Below are 22,298 nucleotides of genomic sequence, written 5' to 3'. Positions count from 1 at the left end.
TGCATGTAATAGCTATGCTAAAGGATTGGAAGTGAATCTATTTAACCCTTTGCTGTAAAGATTCCAAAAAATTGTTGTGCGCTAATTGGCAGTCTGTGGTTGTAATATATTCTTTTAACTTCTCATTGTATGTTGATTTTTGAGTAATACCACATCTTTTGATTTATCCACTTTCATAAGTACTACGTTATTGTGTTCCAACCACTGACTTGCATAGAATATTCTGAAAATGATTTGTGTTGGAATTAGTCTTTTCTTTGTCTCTCATCTGTAGAGCAGTCTTTTATTATTTGTTTATTGTATTTATTTATTTATGTATTTTATTACTTTTAGGCTAATGTTCTTAAATTCAAATTCTTGTTCTTTTAAATTTGTGTTTACCTTCTTTTATTTTGTTCATTTATATTCTGTAATCTGTGAAACTGATTGAAAATGTTTTTATTTTTATTAAAATTGTTGCTGGATATATAAAGGTGTAAGTTTTTGTGTACTATTCTTTTTAAGAATTTACTTATGAATTAAATTATGTAACCAAGTACAGATTATTAAATCACTTGCATCAATGCAATTTTTGGAATTAAGGTTAATGTGGTCTGTTTTTTGGAGAATTTGAATGCAACTATTACTAAAATGATAAAATGTGGCAACTTTTTTTTTATATCTCAGGGATTTACAGAATTCTAAAGTGTTTTTTGGGGATTCTTTAAAATGCATGCATTCTACAAAAATTATTTGGCTATGTGCTGCTTTCTTTTCTTGAGTTTCATTTTTAAAATGTGAAATACACCAGCTTTGAATTGTCCAAATTTATACTTAAAAAAAAATATATCAAATAAATAGCATTTTTTAACACTAATTTAAATACAAATTTTAAAAGAAATAAGAACAGGTTGAATTGTGTAATAATTCAAACCTATTATTTAGATAGTACTTGTTGCATTAAGTTGATTAATTTGAATTATATGTAATTTCAAAAATGTTTGAAATTATAAATGTTTATTTTCAGGAATTTATTTTATCAGATGACTTTAACATCTTGACTCATCAGAGAAATTATTTAGGTAATGTATTTATTATTTGAAAAGTTATTAAAATTTAATTATTAAAATAAAGCAAAAATGTTTTTCTTTGCTTGCATTTAAAATTATTTGACATTTTTTTATTATAGTTGTTATTTTGTAATGGTCTTGCTATCAAGAGCACCATGTTTAGTAGCTAGATTGGAATCTGACAAAGATGTTTCCCTAAACATGCAATTCATGTTTTGTGCAATTGTATTTTGTTTACTTGCAGACAAACTTTTAAAATTTTCTATTATTGAACAATTTTTAAATTTAATGTTTTAGTCATTTTTTAAAAAATAAAATGGAAAATCACTGTACTTTAATGATTTATAATTGATGTATTGATTTTCCTAATATTGAATATTGATGAAATATTGATTGCTGAATATTGATTCTCTTAATTAATAAAATCAAGAAACTGAATATCAAATCCAACAATGTTTTCATCATAATCAGTATTGTAAAATTATTTAATTCAAAACTATTAACAAAATATTTTTATTGATTAATTTTTATTTTTAATATATCAATTAAAATATAAAGAAATAATTACACTGTTAATTAAAAATTTATTATAATTCTTCTAATTATTGTGTACTGAGTATAGATTTAATAAATAAATGAATAAATAAAAGTAATTAATTCAAATAATTGATAAAAATGAGTATAATCAAACTATATTTTATTTTTAAAATATTAGAGTATTTTTATTTAATTTAAAAAAGAATTTTTTTATCAAAAAGCCAATTATTATAAATATTGAAAAATACAATGTATTCATTGAATTATATTTGATTTGTTGTAGATTCAAGATGAAAACTAGAATATTAGATTAAATTATTTGTAATATGATGATAATCTATAGAAATTGACAAATTGAATTGATTGAGAAACATAAATATCTGTAGAAATCCATACTTATGATAAATTTATTAAGAAAAGTATGAAAAATGTAAATCATTGCATGCATTCTACATTCTTTCAAAGGAGAGAAGGCCTAACCCTAGGGCATAGCCTTTGAAAAAGAAAGAATGAAGAGTTTAGCTGAAGTGAAAAGGGCGAAGGAAAGAAAAGAATGATAGGAAAGTGTAAAAGCCTGAGATCCAGAGCAGCCACCAAGCCCCATTTATTTAAACAACCAGAGTTACCATAGAATTACGATAAAATACACTTGAACAGTAAACAAGCCTCAGCACTATGAGGCGGGGAAAATCATTGCATGCATCTTAACATTTTTTTAAAATTGAGGTCCATTATAAAGAGATTTAGTTACCAAATTAAGGAAATTAGCTAACGATTACCTTCAGAGAAGTATGTTTGAGAGTTGATGTGCTTTTCCACAGTTCAAAGCAATTCTACGGATAATATTCTATAAGATTATTAACACATTCAGAACTGAGTTTTTAGGTGGTGTGATTCTGTGGACTGTCTTTGTTGACTTAAATCAAAATTGTGCACATTTGAAAATGAATAACTTCATGATTTTTATTATTAGTCTATGTTAAAGATTTTTTTTCCCCTGTTTAATTTGATATATAATAAGTAAGAACTTCTTGACATAGATTTGTTTGTAATTTGATATATTAAATTCAAATTACAAACAAATTTTTAGGCCTGTTTTTTAAAAGGCCTAAAAAATTGCAATGCAACTTTACTTTTTGGTTTCATTTATATTCCATTTAGGTAAATGTACAAATTAGAACTTCATAAAAAATGCATAAAACTACAACAATTGTGATGTTTTTCCTTACTTGTTTATTTATATTTTAAAAGAACTAGGGTAACAGCACCGGTGTTTGACATGGAGCCAGTAAAATTCACTAGTAAATTATGCTTTAAATTTAATTTAGGACAGCTAATACAGTCTAGTGTTATTTTTTAGTACTACCAAGTGATTTGATGTAGTTCAGTTTTTGAACACTAGAGAGAGAGAGAGAGAGAGAGGGATGTGGCAAAAAAACATTACAGTTGTGGCTTATGTGTGAAGCTAGAAGACCTTAATGTTTTGTTAAGGAACATAGCAGAGAAAATCTATTTATCTCTGATTGGTGTTAAGTGTTTTTAATAATGTTTTACTTCATTTCCATAATTTAAGTAGTGAAAAATTATTTAAAAAATACTGCCTGAAGCTACAAATAACTATTTAAGGTAAAAACATGTAGTTTTGATATGTTATCACACCAGTGTTTGACTATAGATGTCAAACATTGGATAAACTTTGTCAATTACTAATTTTCTTGTTATTATTAAGATATTTCTTTCTGGTTTCATTCCAGATTTTCTTATATTCAACTGGCAGTTATGTCTCGTATGCAATCTAAGGCAGGTTTGAGAAAACCAAAATTTAAATATTCTGAGTTTGCAATAAATGAGGCTCTCATTGCAGTAAAAAATAGAAAGTCACACAGCCAATAGGACTTTTAATATTTCTTGTTACACTCTCCACTCTTGTGTATAAATCCTCTGGGAAAGATGGGGCCAATCATTTAGAGTTAGGTACAGGCCTTTGCTTCCAACTTCCAAATGATGTTTCAGGTTCAGATTCAAAGATGACACTTCATGATAGCAGCAGTGAAATCTGTTTTCATGATCTTGCAGAAGAAATGAAAACTAAAAATCAGATTTTCTCAGAATAAACCAGTCTTCAGGTTGGCACACGGGTGTTGACAGAGCTTTCAACTGTGAAGAATGCTAAAAACATTATGTTGGACTGATAGTCAGTATAGAAAATGAACCTGGTGTATTTGTGAGAAAAGTGCCAAGGAACTGGTGTATTTGTATGACCTGATTGTGACAATGTTTCAGTGGTTCAGAAGAAAATTTCTGAACCATTGAAATATCATCACAAAAACATTATAAAAATTTTAGCTGAACCAAATCTGGAGCATAGAGAGCGTTTCCTTCTCTGAATATAATATTAAATAAGCAGGCCCAAGTAGGCCTACAGTTTTCTCTAGTCTGTGTTAGTTAATTTTCTATCTCTAGGAATTAGAATTGTTACTGTTTACTTATTTGTAATAATGTCTAGTCAACAGCTCAATATTCTTATTATAATTTTATAGAAGATAACTTTTTCTCCATGTTCTACAGGGATGTTTTAAATCTAGGTTGAAGCTATAATACATCACAAGGGAATAATTCATTCATTAAAATATTTTTTTTATTAGAAATCTTGTTGTTTAACATATCTGTCTGTGTTGTTGTGAACTGTGTCAATCAATCACTGGGTTCTCGAGTGTCAATTACTGGAAAAAATATAGTTGTTTGTTTATTAATGTTTTTGCAGAAAAATAATTATGGTTTTATAATTTGTAAGTATTTTCTAAATATGGCATAACTTCGTGTATTACAGTCTTAGTTTAAACAATAAAATTGTATAAGTTTTTTTATAAGTATGGTACCTTAAAGCATCAATCATCGATGATGTTACCCTAAAGATTAAATAAAATAATAATAATAATAACTTAGGTTTTACTGCAAGTTTTTTTTATCAATTGTTGCAAGAATATTTGATAAAAATTGAAAAATTTTGACTTTGAATTTTGTCAATAGATGGATATTAGCTAGGGTTATATTACTTATAAAAGGGGACACTAGCCATAGGAAATATGAGCAGACACATTTAAACCAAATGTTACAGGAAAGTTACATGATTAATCCTGTAGGGGTCAAAGGTTATTCCTGTATCTCAGGAGCCACCCCAAAAATGCTAAGGAGCTGTACTAGTTTTGCTTTTGCCTACTCTACTGACAAAAAGTAAGTTTATTTGAGCAAAGACTTAATCTTTGAGAAAAGGGAAATTGCAAACAGTCAAATCTTACAAATAAGATTGGGTGTACTAAATACTTAGATTGGACGTCACGCCAACAGTTGTATTAACACAATTAAAAACTTCAGGTAAGGAGGTGTTAAAGAAATTAAAAGAAATATTTTATTTGTGCTAGTGCTTTCAACATAATTTACGCATGTCAGGTTATGAAATGTGCAATGTTTACTATAAGGCTTAATCAATAATTGAAAAGTTTATTGCAAATTTATTTAGCTTAACAAGAAATTTTATGACTCATTATTCACTTTTGCAGTTAGTATTTTCTACTGATGGTGAGAATATATACAGATGTATTTGAGTGTGTCCACTTGTATTGACTCAGTCAATCAAGCTGTGAATTTTGGCAGGTTCAATCATATTCAGTAATAGTCTGATCCTATAACTCAGGAATGTCTTATTATCTTTGTGTTGGACCTCATAACATTTTTATTCTCAATCTATTAATTATTCATTTGTTAATAAAGTTTTTTTCATTAACAAACATTATTACTTTTTCTAGCTCATCAGGGCAGAGTAACAGGTGTGGAATTTTCTTTGTGGTCTGAATGGGTATTAAGTGTTGGCAGAGATAAATATTTTCAATGGCACTGTTCAGAAACTGGACAAAGATTAGGAGGTTTTCAGTGTAATGCTTGGTGTACAGCACTTCAGTATCCTTTTATTTATAATTAATAATTTTTTTACAAAAAAAAATCAATTGTTTTTAATATTTCAGCTGTCAAAAATAAAAATAATTTATTTATATTATTTGTTCCAAAAGAAATGGTCAAATGATATTTACAAAAAAATATTGTTATTTAAATTTTAAAGTTTATTTATGCAAATCAAAATTTTGACATTTGACGATATCTTTTATATAAAAAATAATAGTATAGTAAAACTACCTTTTAAATAATTGTGAATATTTGTAATAATTGCACTATACTTATGTGATTGTATTATATGTTTATATAATACAATTCATGAGTTTATATTTGTTCCCTAACTCAAATTTTTTCATAATTTTTTTTTTACACTAAGATAATATATATTAAATGTTATTTGATGATGATATTTAATATTTCTAGCCAAATTGATTGATATCTAATTATTTACTAGCTCTATAATAGCATGATATAATTTGGTAGTTTGTTTGGAAACTTTATTAACAAATAATTCTTATAATGAGAATCAGTATGTATAAATGGAATTGAATACAACATACTGGATATAATGCTAAGTAATATATGTTTTTAGTTTTACAAAAAATATAAAATGGAGATCTAAATAAAAAAAAAAAAATGAAATGTTGAGCTTAATAGTTAAAGAATATAAAGAATAAAAATTCCAAATGTAATAAATTCTTCATAGTGGAGTCTAACATTGATGAAATACATCTTTCCCAGAATAACGAAGCCAATAAAATCCATAATTAAATAAACTTAATGTAATTAAACTATTATTAGAGCCATTTGTTGTATTCAATTTTTTTAATTATTAGCATTCCAAGTAATTATAAGATTAAATAAAGTTGATTACTTAATTAAATTATCAGATATGATATGCAATCTAAACATGTATTTATTGGTGATTATTCTGGTCAAATAACTATGCTGAAAATAGAAGATTCCGGATATAAACCGATTACAACATTAAAAGGACATTCAGGTATTGATTTTTGTTTTAAGAATATTATTATAGAAAGTGTAATTTTTTTTATTATAATAGGAAAATACATAAATATAAAAAAATTAATAGTGAACATTGTATAGCAAACTCTACTTGTAATCACAGATGATGATGATGATGGTTAATTTTATAAAAATTATCAGATCCTAAAACATAAGTTATAATGTAAATTTTTATAATTTATTTTAGCAGTTCAAGCCTTTTTCAGCATAAAATATTTTATTTATTGAACATTTTTGGCTGTCTAGACAGTCATTTGATAGATAAAATATTGTGTGCTGGAAAAGGCTTGAACTGTTATAATTAATACATCAGTTTACAAGATTTATTATTAATTAATAAATTTATATATTGTAATTGGAACTTGGTTGTTGTTTTCATCATCTCTATGTAACTAGACTTTTTTAGTATCTTTGTGCTATTCATCTATTATTAATTTTAATAATTTATTTGCTAACAATACAATAGCTTAAATTTCTGAAATTACACTAATGCTGGCTCTCCACTAAGTGCAATTTTGAGGTAATTCTATTTCCTTCATCACTGCTCATTCATGGTAAAAATCACCTGGTTAGAATTGTCTTCCAGTATTTTTGTGACAGAGTACTGAGACAATGTATATTTTTGCATAACAATTCTGTCTCAGCCAAATGGCTTGCAGCATCCATAATTCCAAACGTACACAACATCTTTAGTAGTACATACAGTGAGATGTGGACATTTTTGAAAGGTGCAAAAATAAATTAAATAAATAGCCAATATTAGATGGTATGATACTGATGTTGAAAAACTGCTGCCATATCAGATACCATTCTATTCTTTATGATAAAAAAAAAGACCCAAATTATAAAAATGAGAAATATAAAAACAGAAGTATGGAAGCAAATGGCTTTTAAAAGTGGCAGATCAGGTAAGACATTGGTTAAATTTTGTTTAATACTAAAATGTGGATGTTTTATAATCTGATATTAAATAAAAAATAAATAACTGATCTTTTGCCATTGAGCTTGTGTTTCTATAATCATTATCAATAATAAAAAGAGAAATCAAAACAATATTAAAAGAAATTTTATGAAAAATGATTGCCAAATTGCCAATTATTATTACTCTGAAATTTTCTTAAATGTAAAATAATAATTTTATTTTTTTGTAGGTAGTGTTCGTTGTTTATGTTGGGATCCAAATCGCAAGCTTTTATTTTCTGGCAGTTTTGACCAATCAATCATTGTTTGGGATATTGGAGGCCAAGCGGGTACTGCTTACGAACTTCAGGGACATCAGTAAATATCCTTTTTATTTTTATATGATTAATTTTACAATCATGCAGCAAATCAAATCTTATAAAATATTGTCTATTGTTAAATTAACAGTGAATTAGTATGCATTATATTTTGATTTATTTTAAAAATTACAATGTTTGCCATTACTTTTTTGAATATTAAAAAATGTTTAATTTTAAAAATAACATTTTGTAATGATTTTCTTGATGCTACATATAGAAATTAAGTGTCTAAACAAATATAAATAAGACAACTTTCTTACTTAGATGTTACAGATTAAAAATAAACTGAATGTTATTATAAAGCACTCAGCAAATCATTATAGATATACGTACTTAACACCTTACTCTTGCCGAGAAAAAATATATTTATTTGCAACAAACAAACGTTTTCAGCCTGATTCACAGGCCATCTTCAGGCTTGGAATACATTTGAAATTAAAATTCCATCCATGGAATACAAAAATTCAAATTCAAAATTAAATAATGTATTCCAAGCCTGAAGATGGCCTGTGAATCAGGCTGAAAACGTTTGTTTGTTGCAAATAAATATATTTTTTCTCGGCAAGAGTAAGGTGTTAAGTACGTATATCTATAAACTGAATGTTTTTTATTTTTCTTTCATTATAAAAAAAAAAAGAAATTTAAACTATATGAAAATATAATTAAAAAAACATTTTAGATTTTTAATAAAATTATTGTATACAATAACTTTATTAAAAATCTAAAATTTTGAATTTCGATGTTCATCTGTAATTGAATGACAGTGTGATATTTATAAGTAGTAATAAAATTTGAATATCTTTAAAAGCATGCACAGAATCAAATGAAAATTCCTATTGTCTCTAATGATAAACAGATTTGATTGAAATTATGTGAATTCTTCATTATTTTATGTAGGATAAATAAATGAAAAACATTTGTATGAAATTCTGTATTTTTAAATTTTAAGATCATTTCATAGTCTTTGTTTTATAATTAAAATTTATTATTATTATTATTTAGTTGAAATTAAAATAGATTTAAAGATCTTTAGAAATTTTATTTTTTACCCATTAAGAAAATACATGATATATTTTTTATTTGTGTAAAATTTTATCAATTGAAATAATGAAAAAAAGTTTTACATTAGTAATAAACAATAGTCTGAAAATAATTAAATACAACTTGAACATAAGATATTGGATGATGCTGTGATGTTGTTGCCACCCTGTTGATGATATTTTTTTTTCATTTACTCATAATTTCTTTTTGTTAATTATTACTGTTTGAAATGTTCTGTAATTTTGAATTTTAACTAATTTCTTACACATTTTACAACTGTAACTATTGTTACTTTATTAATAAATGGGTCCCATAATTCTCTCATGAGAGAACAAGCACTAGTATATAGTATAGTATGGTGACCAGTAACTTGGAACCATGTTTACCTTGTCTTAGTAAAAACAAGAAACAGACACAGTTAAGATCATTTATTACATAACAGATATAATATATTGTAATGAGGGGCTTTTTGTATTTACCAAAGGAGAATAAGATTTAATGAAATGATGAGTTGTAGTTGATCATAAAAGAGAAAGAGTTTGTCATTCTCTAGGAAGTTGTGCAGAGTCAAGTGGTCTACCTTCTGATTCCATGCCTGAATCATAATAATCATCAATGATAATTTTTTTCCTTGATACCTTCATACTAAAAATTTTTGATATGGAAGGCTTTGATATATCTGTGGAATTAGAAATATCTCAGGATCAAAGAAAATAAATCAAGATGATTTGTTTGCTTTCTTGTAGTTTGTATTCAAACATCTTCATACGTCTGAAAGCATATGCAATTTTTAAAGTATTACCTTTTACTATATCATTATAATATTCAGTGTGGCAGCCCATTGGTTGGAGTCAATAACAGATAGGTACAGCCAATTACCTCATTGGTGAACTTTTTGTGATGTCATCATGCACAATGCTCAAACCCTCTCTTTTTTTCTTGTTCTTACGTTGAACAATAAAACTTTGTTACTGTTCATATCTTGTGTGAATTCCTCAGATGACATGTTAGCAATCTCAGATACACATGCTGCCTTGTTTGAAGTTTTCTTTACTTTTCTTCATCAGAGAATTTATGTTTGTAATTGAATTTATCTAATGTGAGTTTGAACAACTCACATTAGATAAATTCAACAATGAAGTGGCTGATACAACAACTCACATTAGATAAATTCAACAATGAAGTGGCTGATACAACAGCAAAGATTTTGGTTCTTGAAAGAGAGGCTGGGTTCCAGAAAATTGAGGTAGAGAATAATAATGAATTTTTGCAAATCCCATGTTGAACACATGGGATTGCAAAAATTCATTATTATTCTCTACCTCAATTTTCTGGAACCCAGCCTCTCTTTCAAGAACCAAAATCTTTGCTGTTGTATCAGCCACTTCATTAAAGTCTCAAACAAAACTGTCTTCAATTTGTCACAGATGTTATTCTTTTTTTTTTTTCTTTCTATGTCATTCTCTGTTTAAAATTTATTTTGAGCTTGTTGTTATAACACTAAAAGTGCCCTTTATTTTGTTATAACAGGATTTTTTAAAGACTGAAACAACACTTTAAAATGTAAAAATTATGAATACACACAACAGTCACAGAGCATGTTCATAGTTGAATGAGTTAGTTATTTTTTATTGAATATTTATTAGAAGCTTTTTTGGTTAAAAATAAATAGTCACTATAGTGGAAAAATGGTGTTGTTGTCTGAAAAGTGGCATAACTTTTCAAAAACTGTTATAGTGAAAAGTTATTAACTGAGGGATAGGTGTATAACATATATTACCATATATTAAGAAGAGAAATCAGTAAAATCCTTTAAAGATGAAATGCAATTAATAATTTAATATCAAAAATACAATTGTATTATAATCAGCAGTTAGCTTTTTATTGCATATGTTCATGCTTTCAGGTACATTAAATTTTATTTATTACTATTATATAATGTTGGCATATGACTAGAATGTGTTTTTACACAATTACTTTTAAATGAAATGGAGATTTTTTTAGAAAATTTGAAATAAGATGTATGTTTGATGCTTTTATATTAAGCATATATACACTCCCCCACAATAATGGACCGGACAGCAAGATGTGGTGGTATAAGGTAAAGAATACATGCTTTAATAGGAAGAGGGTCCCCCACGTGCTGCAATTACACTAGCAACCCTTCTGGGCATACTTTCAACAAGGTTTTGATACATAGCTATGGGCATTTGTGTCCATTCCCTCTTCAAGAATGTCACCAACTCAGCTGTAGATTTTGGAACATGGTTCCCTGGTCCGTAAGCATCGCTCTAACTTGTCCCACAAATTTTCTATTGGGTTTAGGTCGGGACTCTGAGCAGGCCAGGGAAGACAGTTGACATCCCTATCTTGATACCACTGCTTGACAGAGGCTGCAACATGACACGGAGCAGTGTCGTCCTGGAAGTAATATTCGTCCATTCCATAAAATTGCCAGAGTGTAGGAAGAGCCTGATTTGTCCAAAATGTTCATGTAGGTGTAGGCATTCAATTTACCAGGAACATGCAAAGGTCCCAGGCCATACCATGAAAAAATCTCCAAACAAGAACACCACCACTGCTGGGTCCGGTCCATTATTGTAGGGTAGTGTACATAATTTTGACTATAATAGAGAAAAATTCATGGAGTGCAGGAAAATAATTGATTAAATCATTAATTCAAAAAATTTGAAATGATTATGATTGTAATCATTATCTCAATTATGAGATAATATTTTGCTTCCTTTCATTTCTATCATTTGAAATATGACATATGTACTTGAGTGGAAATTTTTAAAATAAAAAAAAAGACAATTTGGTTTATATTTTTAGGAATATTTTACTGTTTAATATATTAGTTCCTGTTAAATTTATAATTAATATTAATTTCTGAAAATTAATTATGAAAAGTATACAATTGAATGTAAAAAATAATGATTAATAAAATTATAAGTTCATTTCTTTCAAAAATAAGTATTTTTAAAAAAAATTTATAAAGGTTAATAAAAAAAGAAATTTAATTTTCTGAGTGATTCTTGTAAATTAAAAGTCATGAATCAAGCACATTTTTTTCACTGCATGTGCAGTTCAAATGTAGAAGCATTGTTCAAACTCTGGATTGAATTTCTCTTGAATTTAGCATTTGAATTCTGAAATGTTTGAATTTAAAATTGTTTGAATTAATTATAAACATAATAATAATTTTGAATATGTATCAATTTTAATCAGTTTACAATATAAATAATATATTATTATTATTGTTAATTTTTACACAAACTAATTATTTTCAGCAATAAAGTTACAGCAGTTTGTTATGCAGCTGCATCCAGACAGTTAATTTCAGGAAGTGAAGATTCAACTATAGTATTTTGGAACATGAGAGCAAAAAGACATGAGGTTTGTTTTTCCATATTTAAAGTGAAAATTTTTTGTGTGAAAAATTTATAAATTTCAGTTAAATAAAATATATTTAGTTACTGTTTGGTAATATATTATACAATATTGTTGAAGCATAATCTTGAAGTGTTGTTGATAAGTATAAACAGTTGTGCCTTGTTGTTCAAATTTAATTTGTTTCAGGCGGCCATTTGAAATCTGAATCAATTTTCTCCATTAGAAATAATGGAAAGTGAAATCATTTTTAGACTCTAAACAATACCCATTTTGATAAACAGCAATTACACACAATTTAAGGTAAAAATAACACAGTAAAATTCCCTAAATAATAAATTAAAATATGAAAATAATAAATAAAATACATATACTGTATAATAAAAGGAAAATTATATTTACTGGTTGCATGCTGTCAACTTTGGCATCTTAAACATGACTGCCAGATCTGCCACGTTTACCTTCATACTTCACAATATGTTTCTTTTTCACTTGAATTGTTGATACTACAACCTTCCTGTTAGGTTTTGTTGCTTCCACACTTCTTGGATACCATTGTTAATACATAGGGGTTATATATATATATATATATATATATACATATACATATATATATACATATACACAGTAGAGCATTGATTATCCGAAACAATTCAAGACTGGGGTTGTTTGGATAATTGATTTTTCAGATAACCGATTATGTACAAAAAAATATATTAACCTATCCCATGTTGAAATTCGTTCAAATCCTGGTGCATCCTTAAGTACTCTCTAATGCTCTAATGGGTGCCAGTGCTTCCAGCTAAAACATGCACACCAACAAAAATAATAATGGAGTAGCCCAAGACATAGCCAAATATTGCAGTGCCACAGCACTAGCAGAAATTTAAATTTGCCGACTGGAACGCTTTCAGTTAACCGATGTTTTGGTTGATTGATATTCAGATAATCGATGCTCTGCTGTATAAGCAAACACACTAAAAATGAAACAAAACAAAGCACTGAAAAAACATAATGCTTGAAAACAGAGATGCTTCCAAGCAAGAAACAACTTTGGCACACAACAGATGTTCATGCATCAAGCACATTTTTTTCACTGCATTTGCAGTTCAAATGTAGAAGCATTTTTCAAACTCTGGATTGAATTTCTCTTGAATTTAGCATTTGAATTCTGAAATGTTTGAACTTAGAATTGTTTGAAGTATGAGGTGTGTGTAAGTAATAATGAAGATAAAGAAATGTACGAGTAAAATTATTATCAGTTTATTTTTTTATCTTTATTATTATTTCTTCATTTTCATTCAATGCAATAAAATCTAAGCTAGAATTTTAAATTCTCAGGTTAGAATTATATGAAAATTAAAATTTTAATACATAAGTTTTGTAATTAAATTAAGGATTAAACCTTAATTGTAGGAAACATAGTTTAGAATAGAAAAAGCTTTTAATGTTGTTCAAAATTATCTTAAGAAACTATTCAGTTTTGTATTTACTCATAGACATAGTGTAAACATCTTTTAAAGTTATCGCATCAGTTCTTTGTTACATTGTATTTAACCCCTTCTCAGTCACTGTCACATCCCATACGTTCACATGTATGAATGTTTTTTTGGCTTTGATATGCCATACGTTTGTTGTGAAAAACATCCTAAAAATATTTATTTTAATATCTCTGATGCATTTACTGTTGTTAAATGTTTACCTCACTATTTCTCCAATAGACTGCATTATGTTACAAAAATTATTTTGTCAGTTTTGGCAGGAAAATGTAGTTTATTTTTGGAATCTAGAGATTGATAAACAAAGTTTAAAATAAAAAACTCAAAGAATTAAATACAAAATATTATCAGGAAAATGACAAGAAATGTGTTATAGTTTAGTTAGTCACACATCAAAAAATCTCAGTTAAATGAAAATCAATATTTTATATCCAAAATGAGTATGAAAATTACTGAAATTTTTATTTTGTATATATTTATAAAATTCATTTTAATCTGTAAAGTAGGTGCAAAATTGTCAACTTGAATATAAATTTCTAAAAAAACAATATTTTGATAAAATTTAAGAATTTACATGAAAGTTTTTTATTATATACTGTAGACCATATTATTACTATTCTTATTATTATTGTTACATTAAATATTCATATATTAATAATTTGTTCTATTATAAATTTAGACTCCAGAATGGTCAGAGAGTGATTGCTGTCAACGTTGTTCACGACCATTTTTTTGGAATATAAAAGCAATGGTTGATCAAAAAACAATTGGCATACGCCAGGTAATTTATAAGAAAATAATAATAATGTGTCTGACTGCAAAATATATTTTTTAATGTGTAATTTTCAGCATCACTGTAGGAAGTGTGGAAAAGCTGTTTGTGACAAATGTAGTGGAAATCGTACTAGTATTCCAATTATGGGATATGAGTTTGATGTAAGAGTATGTGATGAATGCCATAGTGCTGTTAATAATGCTGAGTAAGTAGTGTTAATTAAAATTTAGAAATATTATACTTTATGTATTGACAAAATTTATATTTATTAAGAATAGAGAAGATTGTTAAATCTTTTAAATAAAAAGATACTGCATTAAATTAATAATAAATTTCAAAATGTGTTTAAAAACTATTTAAAGTGTGTTACTTATATCTATAATACCATATTTACTCAAATCTAATTTGTCCCTTAATTTCTATATCCTCATTCACAGATTTTTTTGAGAAAAATAGACAATTTGAGCTAGATTTGTCAACAAAATCAGTTCTGTTGACATAAATTTGTTCAGTATTTTTATTGCAAGTAAAGTGAGTTATATATCACCAACTTCCATGTTATCAAAGTTGGAAACCCCTTCATTTTCCTTGTTAGGCTCTTCTTAATCAATGCAGAATTCAATGTTTACATCTCCTCACATGCAATCATCCCCAGTGCCTTTTAAAGTATTGAAAATGTAACATTTTTTGAAAGAATGTCACAACTTAACTTTGTCTGGGATTTTCATCCAAGTACTTAAGATGTCACTGTAATACTGATGAAATTGTGGAGTTAAGTTGATGTCTTAGATATTTACTATTACAAATATTGTTCTAATAGAATTATTAAAATGATGCAATGGAATTACTGACAGAGAAATAAGACACATGACACTAGAAGTTGCTTATTATGATGTATTATGTTTAATCTAAAGTGCACCCTGTTTCCAGAGATAGAAAAATGTGAAAAAAGTGAATCAATACATACAATTAAATATGGTAAATAAAAATCATGTTTATATTCTGTATTTACTCCAAAATAAAGCATATGTTAGTTAGATATTACATTAATTGTAAAGCCTCATCCATATCTTGCACTTTACAGCTTAATTGTTGTAAAGATTGAATTTGTTGTATTGCTATATTATCAATTTCTCATCTACTAAATGAATATTGAAAGTTAAATATATTATATTTGATTCATAATAATTGTCATAATCATGAAAGTTACTTATATTTTAGTAATTTAATATATTTACCAATTTTAGTCGAACTTCTTTGGCTTCCTTTCATGATAGTCGACATAGTATTGTTGATATGGATTTAGATGAAACACGTTGTTATCTTCTAACAGTTGGTACAGATAAAGTTATAAAGGTAAGATTATATGTAAAATTTTTAATTTGAAATTTTTAATATCATAATTGGAAATTATACTATTTAAGTATCAATTATAGTTTCATCACTTAAGCAGTTTGTTTGTATTTGTATTTATTTTGAAGTTTTGGTATTTTATTAACTGTAGATATAAAATGTCATAAAACATAAAATCATATGTTAGAAAAAAAAGATATGTGAATAGGGCATACCGTATTAGCCCGAATATAACGCGACCCCGAATTCAACGCGACTCCAAAATTTTCATAAAGATATTTAAAAAAAAATAATACTCATAAAAGAATTCAAAGAAAGTAAAATTCAATTAGATAAGCATTTATTTAGGTATTTATAGCTAATAACACAGGTTACATTCATGTCAATGATCGAGTTAAACCTAACGCACGACTATATCACATAAAAAATTAAAAATAAAATTCATGTGTAAAAATGTAAAGAAAATATCTGTTTAATCTTAAACACAACATTTTTCTGAGTAAAACAAAATAAAAACTTAGTCAATTGGTTGATTTACAACTCAGAAAAAAGCATTTGAAAATAGCTAAAACAATTAGCGTTTATTGACTTTCGCGTTAGGAAGTAAAGCGGGTCTATTGACAAATTTTCTCACAGTAGTACGAAATTTCTACTGACTTAACTTGAATGAGTCATATTTCTTCCTCATTTACAAACAAACTTGATGGCAATCAGTGAAACATGAGATAAATTACAGCAAGTTGAAATTTGATATGTTTATTTTTTGCGTTTTACATATCAAATTACATTAAATTCGACACAAATAAAGCATTTTTGTCAATATAGAAATATTTCACATTGTTTAAAAGTAGAGAAAATAAAAAAAAGAAAGATGTAATAATTTTTTGAGCAAAGCCAAAAATTTCACAATTTTAAGATAAAGAATGGAGTCTGTGAGAGCCCACGTGACTAAAAGGCGGTCGAAAAATCACGTGACTAATGAACTTCGAACAAGCGGAGACATAGCCTTACTATAGTAGCGCTATGCAAACAAAAGCGCAGGCCTACTAACTAGATCACATGGTTATTTTGAAGTGGTCGGTTGAGCTAGGTCTGACGTTCAGTAGCGTTTCAATCTCTGTAGGAAAATGCCCTTGTTTATATTACATTCCATTACTTAAACCCCGAATTTAGCGCGAGTCGATTTTTTAATGGAAAATAAATGGTCGAAAAATATCGCGTTATATTCGGGCTAATACGGTATGTTGAGTACATTTTATTAAACAAGAATTCAAAAGTCTGATAAATACACTTGCATATTCATGATAGAATGTGTACTGTACATAGCTTTAGCTGATAATACAGCTTATTTTCATTAGTTCACATGATTTTTGTAATCTTGACTTCAAGACTGTGAATTTTCATAGAACTAGCCATTGGTCTTCTAGATAAAATTTAAGAGTAATTCTTATTGGAGCTCTTAAGCTTTTTTCATATGTTATTTTCAGGTCTTGAATGTAGTTTTGTTATGTTCTCATTAAGTACATGCCAATTGACAGTTTTTTAAAAATAGCTTAAATTACTAAGTAATAACTATTAATATTAAAGCATTTGTAAACAAATGGGTGAAACTATATATGATGTCATAATTTTATTCGACAATTACAAAAATCTTCAGTTCAAAAAAGTTCAGATAATTCAGTCATATTTTTTTGGTCTCTTGAGTTTTGAAATAATGAAGTTTTTACTGTGTTTCAACTGTACTGGTTACAGTGCAATACAACAGATGATAATCAAGGTATGTTGTCTATTATATCTGAGAGGTTGCTGATTTATAGCCAAAATTTACATCAGGACACGTGGGACAAAAAATCTTATGTGATGGAAGTGGGACACAGAAACTGGTTACTGTTTACAAAACCTGTTTATTAGATAAAAATTACTTATAGTTCTAGTATTTCTCACTAAGTACTTGAATCACTATCTCAATAACGGAACATTTCAAGTTTACAATATTCCCAGTAATCTTCAGCATTAGGTCATCAGCTCTGGGAATGGTTTCATGCAATGACGCCCTTCATTTAATTGTCAAGCGATGTTAGTCGACATGTTAATTGGGCTGTCAATATCTTGATCGACATTCATTCACTGCAAATCTATGGACAAAACTCTACAGAGAACCAGAGAAAAGATCGACATTCAATAGGAGACACCATCAACTGGGCTACTGCTAACTGGGTGCCAGACATCTGGGTGACAAAATAAGAGATCAACAATAGACAAAAACAAAATTTTTATTGTTTTATTTATTAAAATAACCATTATTTTCTATTGATCTACTTCCTGGTAAATTTCAATGACATTTTTTAAGAAATGAGTTAAACAAGAACAATTTTGTAATTAACAAACATATTTATACATATTACATATTTTTATTTATTTATTTTTACAAGTAAATAGAAAAGTCTCGAAGGACAGCTGATATCTACCCCCAAAATTAACAAATATAGGTACAGTACATAAAACAAAGACAACAATTACATAAAATTAAAAATACATTACATTAAATACAATACATGTTAAAACAAAAAGTATAAAAGTTCTTTGAAAGAATTTGTTTTCAAAGAACTGCTTTTTTTTTGTGTGCTTTGTTAACTGCTTCTGACATACAATAATTAATGATGCTATGGTATGTTGTTCCAAAACATTTCCTTTTCCTAAGTTGGAAATAGCTTGTAACTCATAGTCCATAACTTATAACTCATACATCTTAAGTCTTAACCATATTCATATATATTTTACCAATATTTATTAAAAAAACTAAAAAATAAATAAAAAAAATATCTGCAAACTTGTATGCTTGCTAAGTATGCAAAAAAATGTTTAAGTTTCTGTCACCCAGTTGACCATCACCCAGTTGTGTACCCATTCAATAGATACCCTTGAGTCTCCTCCCACTGGTAAATGATAGACTTGGATGGGGTCAAGTGTAGAACTCAGGAATAGAAAGGGATCGTAGTGAAAGAACCTTAGATATGGCACTTTGTCAAAATTCTTGACTGGTGAAGAACTTTGTGTCCTTGAGACATGGGCTTTTGTTAACATGGCCCTTTCAATCAATTGTCCCAATTGGTTTCAGATACCCTCACTTTCTAAGATACAGCTGTTTCTAAGTACTGATAGGTGTAATGCAATCTTCACTTAGGTTGCAGGAGAGGTCAACATCAACATTTAATCCAATCCCATCAGACACATTTGATCTTAGGACTTACATTGCTTACATTTGCTTTGCAATTTTTTCATACAGAAAAATATTTCTATCTTCTTTCTTGTTTTTCATTCTAAAATATTTTAACGTGAATTTTAGTAAGGAATCAGAACTGTACATGTTATCTGTCAAGTATCTGAAGCCATTGTCTTCAAATTCAGCATTATTCATTGATCCAGTTACAGTATATATGAAAAATCAACTACTATTCAATTTGTTGTTGCTATATCTTTAGTTTTTTTTTTTATTATCTTGACTCTTGGTCATCTCATTCCTTTCTGATCAATTGAGCATCTGAAGAACTTTAATGTCTAACATTCTTTGTACATTTTTCTGGTAATGTAACTATAACTATAGTAATTTGAAAATGTAGATAGCACGAAAAGACAAAAATACGAAACAGTATTTTTTTTTACTTTTAATAAAATTTTTTACACTGGAAAATAAGTAAAAAATTGTTTACTTTTCTTAATATAATTAATAGTGTGTTATTATATATAAGATATTATATATATAGTTAAGCAATAGTAATACTTGTATATATAGTATATATATGTATACATATGTAATGTTATAATAAATAAATGTATTGAAATTTTAAATAGTTAAATTTATTAATTATAACAATTTACCTCTACTAGTATACATATAGACATATTGCCATCTATTGATTTAGAATGAAACTTTAAATTTACTTACTATTTGTTAAAATATCAAAATTAAATATTTTAAATGTAACTAAAATAAATTAATGTACTTTTATCTATTATTATCATAATCAGTTATAACAACAGTGATTATGTATATTGTATATTAAATATTTAATATTAGAGAATTAACTATTTTATTTTTATGTACTGTAATGAGCTATATATAAGTTTAAAGATTTTTCTTTTTATAATTTTAATGTAGACTCTTTTTGTTTTTTGTAGCTTTGGGATGTTAGTTCTTTACTACAACCAGTTTCTCCATCTCAAGCGTGACATTCTCTAGTTTCCTCTGAAATATATACAAATTTCTAAATGTTGTATTATCTATTAACCACAGTGCAGCTGCTAATCAGAAATAGTACGCTGTCAGGAAAATTTATTTCTTCTATAGTCAAATTCAAAAGTCAACTCTTTCCATTTTTAAATTTGACAACTAAAATTTTAATAGCTATGAAAAAAATCATAATTTGCATATGTTTGGTGTGTCAATATAAAAATTATAACACAAATGATTTATAAATATTTAAACAGTATGGAGAAATTAATTTTTATATTTGTTTATTTTTATTTTATATTCCAAAATATTATGCAAGCTATATTGCATGTATGACTTTTTTAAGATAAACAATTTGCAAGATACAAGAACTATGTCCTCTGTATTAATTATTCTACTACTAAAACATTTGACTTCAAAGTGCTCAGAAAACTGCCTAGAAGACTGTGTGCTGAAAATTAATCATGAATTTCTAAAAAAAAAATTATTTTATTGTAACAAATATTCGGAATTTATGAAGATGGTGGTTCGTTGCTATAGAAAGATATAAGTTTAGACAGATGTAGTCCCTCAAAAGCGAAGATAAACTAACAGGTGAATAATTACAAGTCACAAGTCAGTTTGTTCATTGAAAGCAAATTGATTGTTTCCAATTTTCTGCAATTAAAAGAATTATAAACCACAGAATAGTTTTTGAAATGCCTTTAATTATAATACGGTCGAATATATTTAAAGATATATGTTGATAAACTTCTAGATTAGATATTGGGGCCAAGATGGAGGGACATTCCCACCAAATAAATACAATGCAAATTGGTGTCCTATGATACATACATGTTTTGTATTTTAATGGCTCAAAGTCATAAAAACAAGCAGAAGAAAGTAAAAAAAAAAAAAAAATTAAGGACATATCAGTTCAAAAAAAGGAAAATAAGTATTTCTCTTTATGATTAGAATTAGTGAAACTTGAGCTATGTGTATTGTGTGCCTCAGCAAAAGCACATAGATGAAAAAATTTTTTGAAAATGTAAATGTGAAGTGATTCTTAAAAGTATTATTGCACTATTTGAAGAATTCAGTAAGATATATTATTCGATCATACGATAAATAACTAAATGATCTTATTATAGAAAAATTACTTTGCAAAACAAGTTTTTTTAATTACATTTGTTTGCATTTTTAAAATTAGTATGTTATTACAGTTCGTAAATATTTAAGAAAAGAGAAATTATATCTAGCCTAATAAGTTTTTAACAATGTCATTTGAAGCTTGTAAAATCTCAAAATTACTGATAATTTGTAGATAAGTATACTTTTTTACAATTTCAGTAATGTTTAAATTTTTATTGTGAATTACAATTATAATTTTTATGTCTTGTTCTAGTAATGTTGATTAAATTTGATTGGAATTTTATTTTTAAATTGTGCTGATATCAATTCTGTATTGACACAAATAAAACAATGTTTGTTTATATTTAAATTTCTATTTTCTTTATTTCAGAATATATTGACACATTATCACTGTTTAATGTACTCTTTTAACACTATAATTTGATTAACAATCTTGAATACATCTTGATCAAAGAATTTGTAGATTACATACAAAAAAGTCTTAAAAATTTTGTAACAATTTTGGGTGAGAAATATATTCAATGTGTTTTTGAGAAGAGAATATATATGCTTCTCTCTCTGGTTTCAGTTTACCTTTGTACAGAGACAATCCAAAAGTAAATAGACACTAAAATGTCGGCAAATGCATGAGGCAATATTAATTTCCAAAACATACATTGCCATATTGGAGAAGGATTGTCTTCCAATATTCTCCAGTAGGCTGATGGACAAAACATTCACTCTGTTCGTGGACAATGCAGCTATTTGTCACTGCCAAAAAGACCTGAAATTGGCTGGCAATGCACCAATAGCTATTTGGTTAAAATTTCTACTATGAATCTATGTAGGTTCATAGTAGAAATTGTAACCAGATGGATGTATGAACATTTGCAGTAACCTTTAACTATTAAGTTAAATATTGCAGGTATCTGTATTTAAGTAATTGTGGCTGAAGAGGATCTAGTGAAGATCGAAATGCCTCTCATAAATAAAATTAGTCTTATTTTCGTGATGTGATCGCAATTACTTGACTCCATTACAGTATTATAAGCATCG

The 22,298-nt window shown here is 27.1% G+C and overlaps 1 protein-coding gene across 1 annotated transcript in view; it reads left to right on the top strand.

Annotated features, from left to right (window-relative positions):
• Wdfy2 (WD repeat and FYVE domain containing 2) overlaps nucleotides 1–21,612 on the top strand; it is a 50,965-nt gene extending 29,353 nt beyond the window's left edge. Inside the window, exons 5-13 of the mRNA XM_067287160.1 lie at nucleotides 1,007–1,061; nucleotides 5,393–5,543; nucleotides 6,428–6,540; nucleotides 7,715–7,841; nucleotides 12,175–12,280; nucleotides 14,453–14,554; nucleotides 14,623–14,753; nucleotides 15,796–15,904; nucleotides 20,081–21,612. Of these exons, the coding sequence (XP_067143261.1) occupies nucleotides 1,007–1,061; nucleotides 5,393–5,543; nucleotides 6,428–6,540; nucleotides 7,715–7,841; nucleotides 12,175–12,280; nucleotides 14,453–14,554; nucleotides 14,623–14,753; nucleotides 15,796–15,904; nucleotides 20,081–20,131 (945 nt within the window). The 3' untranslated portion in view covers nucleotides 20,132–21,612. The remainder of the gene's footprint in view (nucleotides 1–1,006; nucleotides 1,062–5,392; nucleotides 5,544–6,427; nucleotides 6,541–7,714; nucleotides 7,842–12,174; nucleotides 12,281–14,452; nucleotides 14,555–14,622; nucleotides 14,754–15,795; nucleotides 15,905–20,080) is intronic.
• The last annotated feature ends 686 nt before the right edge of the window (nucleotides 21,613–22,298 follow it).

Source organism: Centruroides vittatus, unplaced genomic scaffold, assembly GCF_030686945.1.
Source record: "Centruroides vittatus isolate TY-2023 unplaced genomic scaffold, ASM3068694v2 scaffold_435, whole genome shotgun sequence".
NCBI lineage: Eukaryota > Metazoa > Arthropoda > Arachnida > Scorpiones > Buthidae > Centruroides > Centruroides vittatus.
The sequence above is the reverse complement of the archived record's forward strand: the minus strand, read 5'-3'. Positions and strand labels throughout refer to the sequence as shown.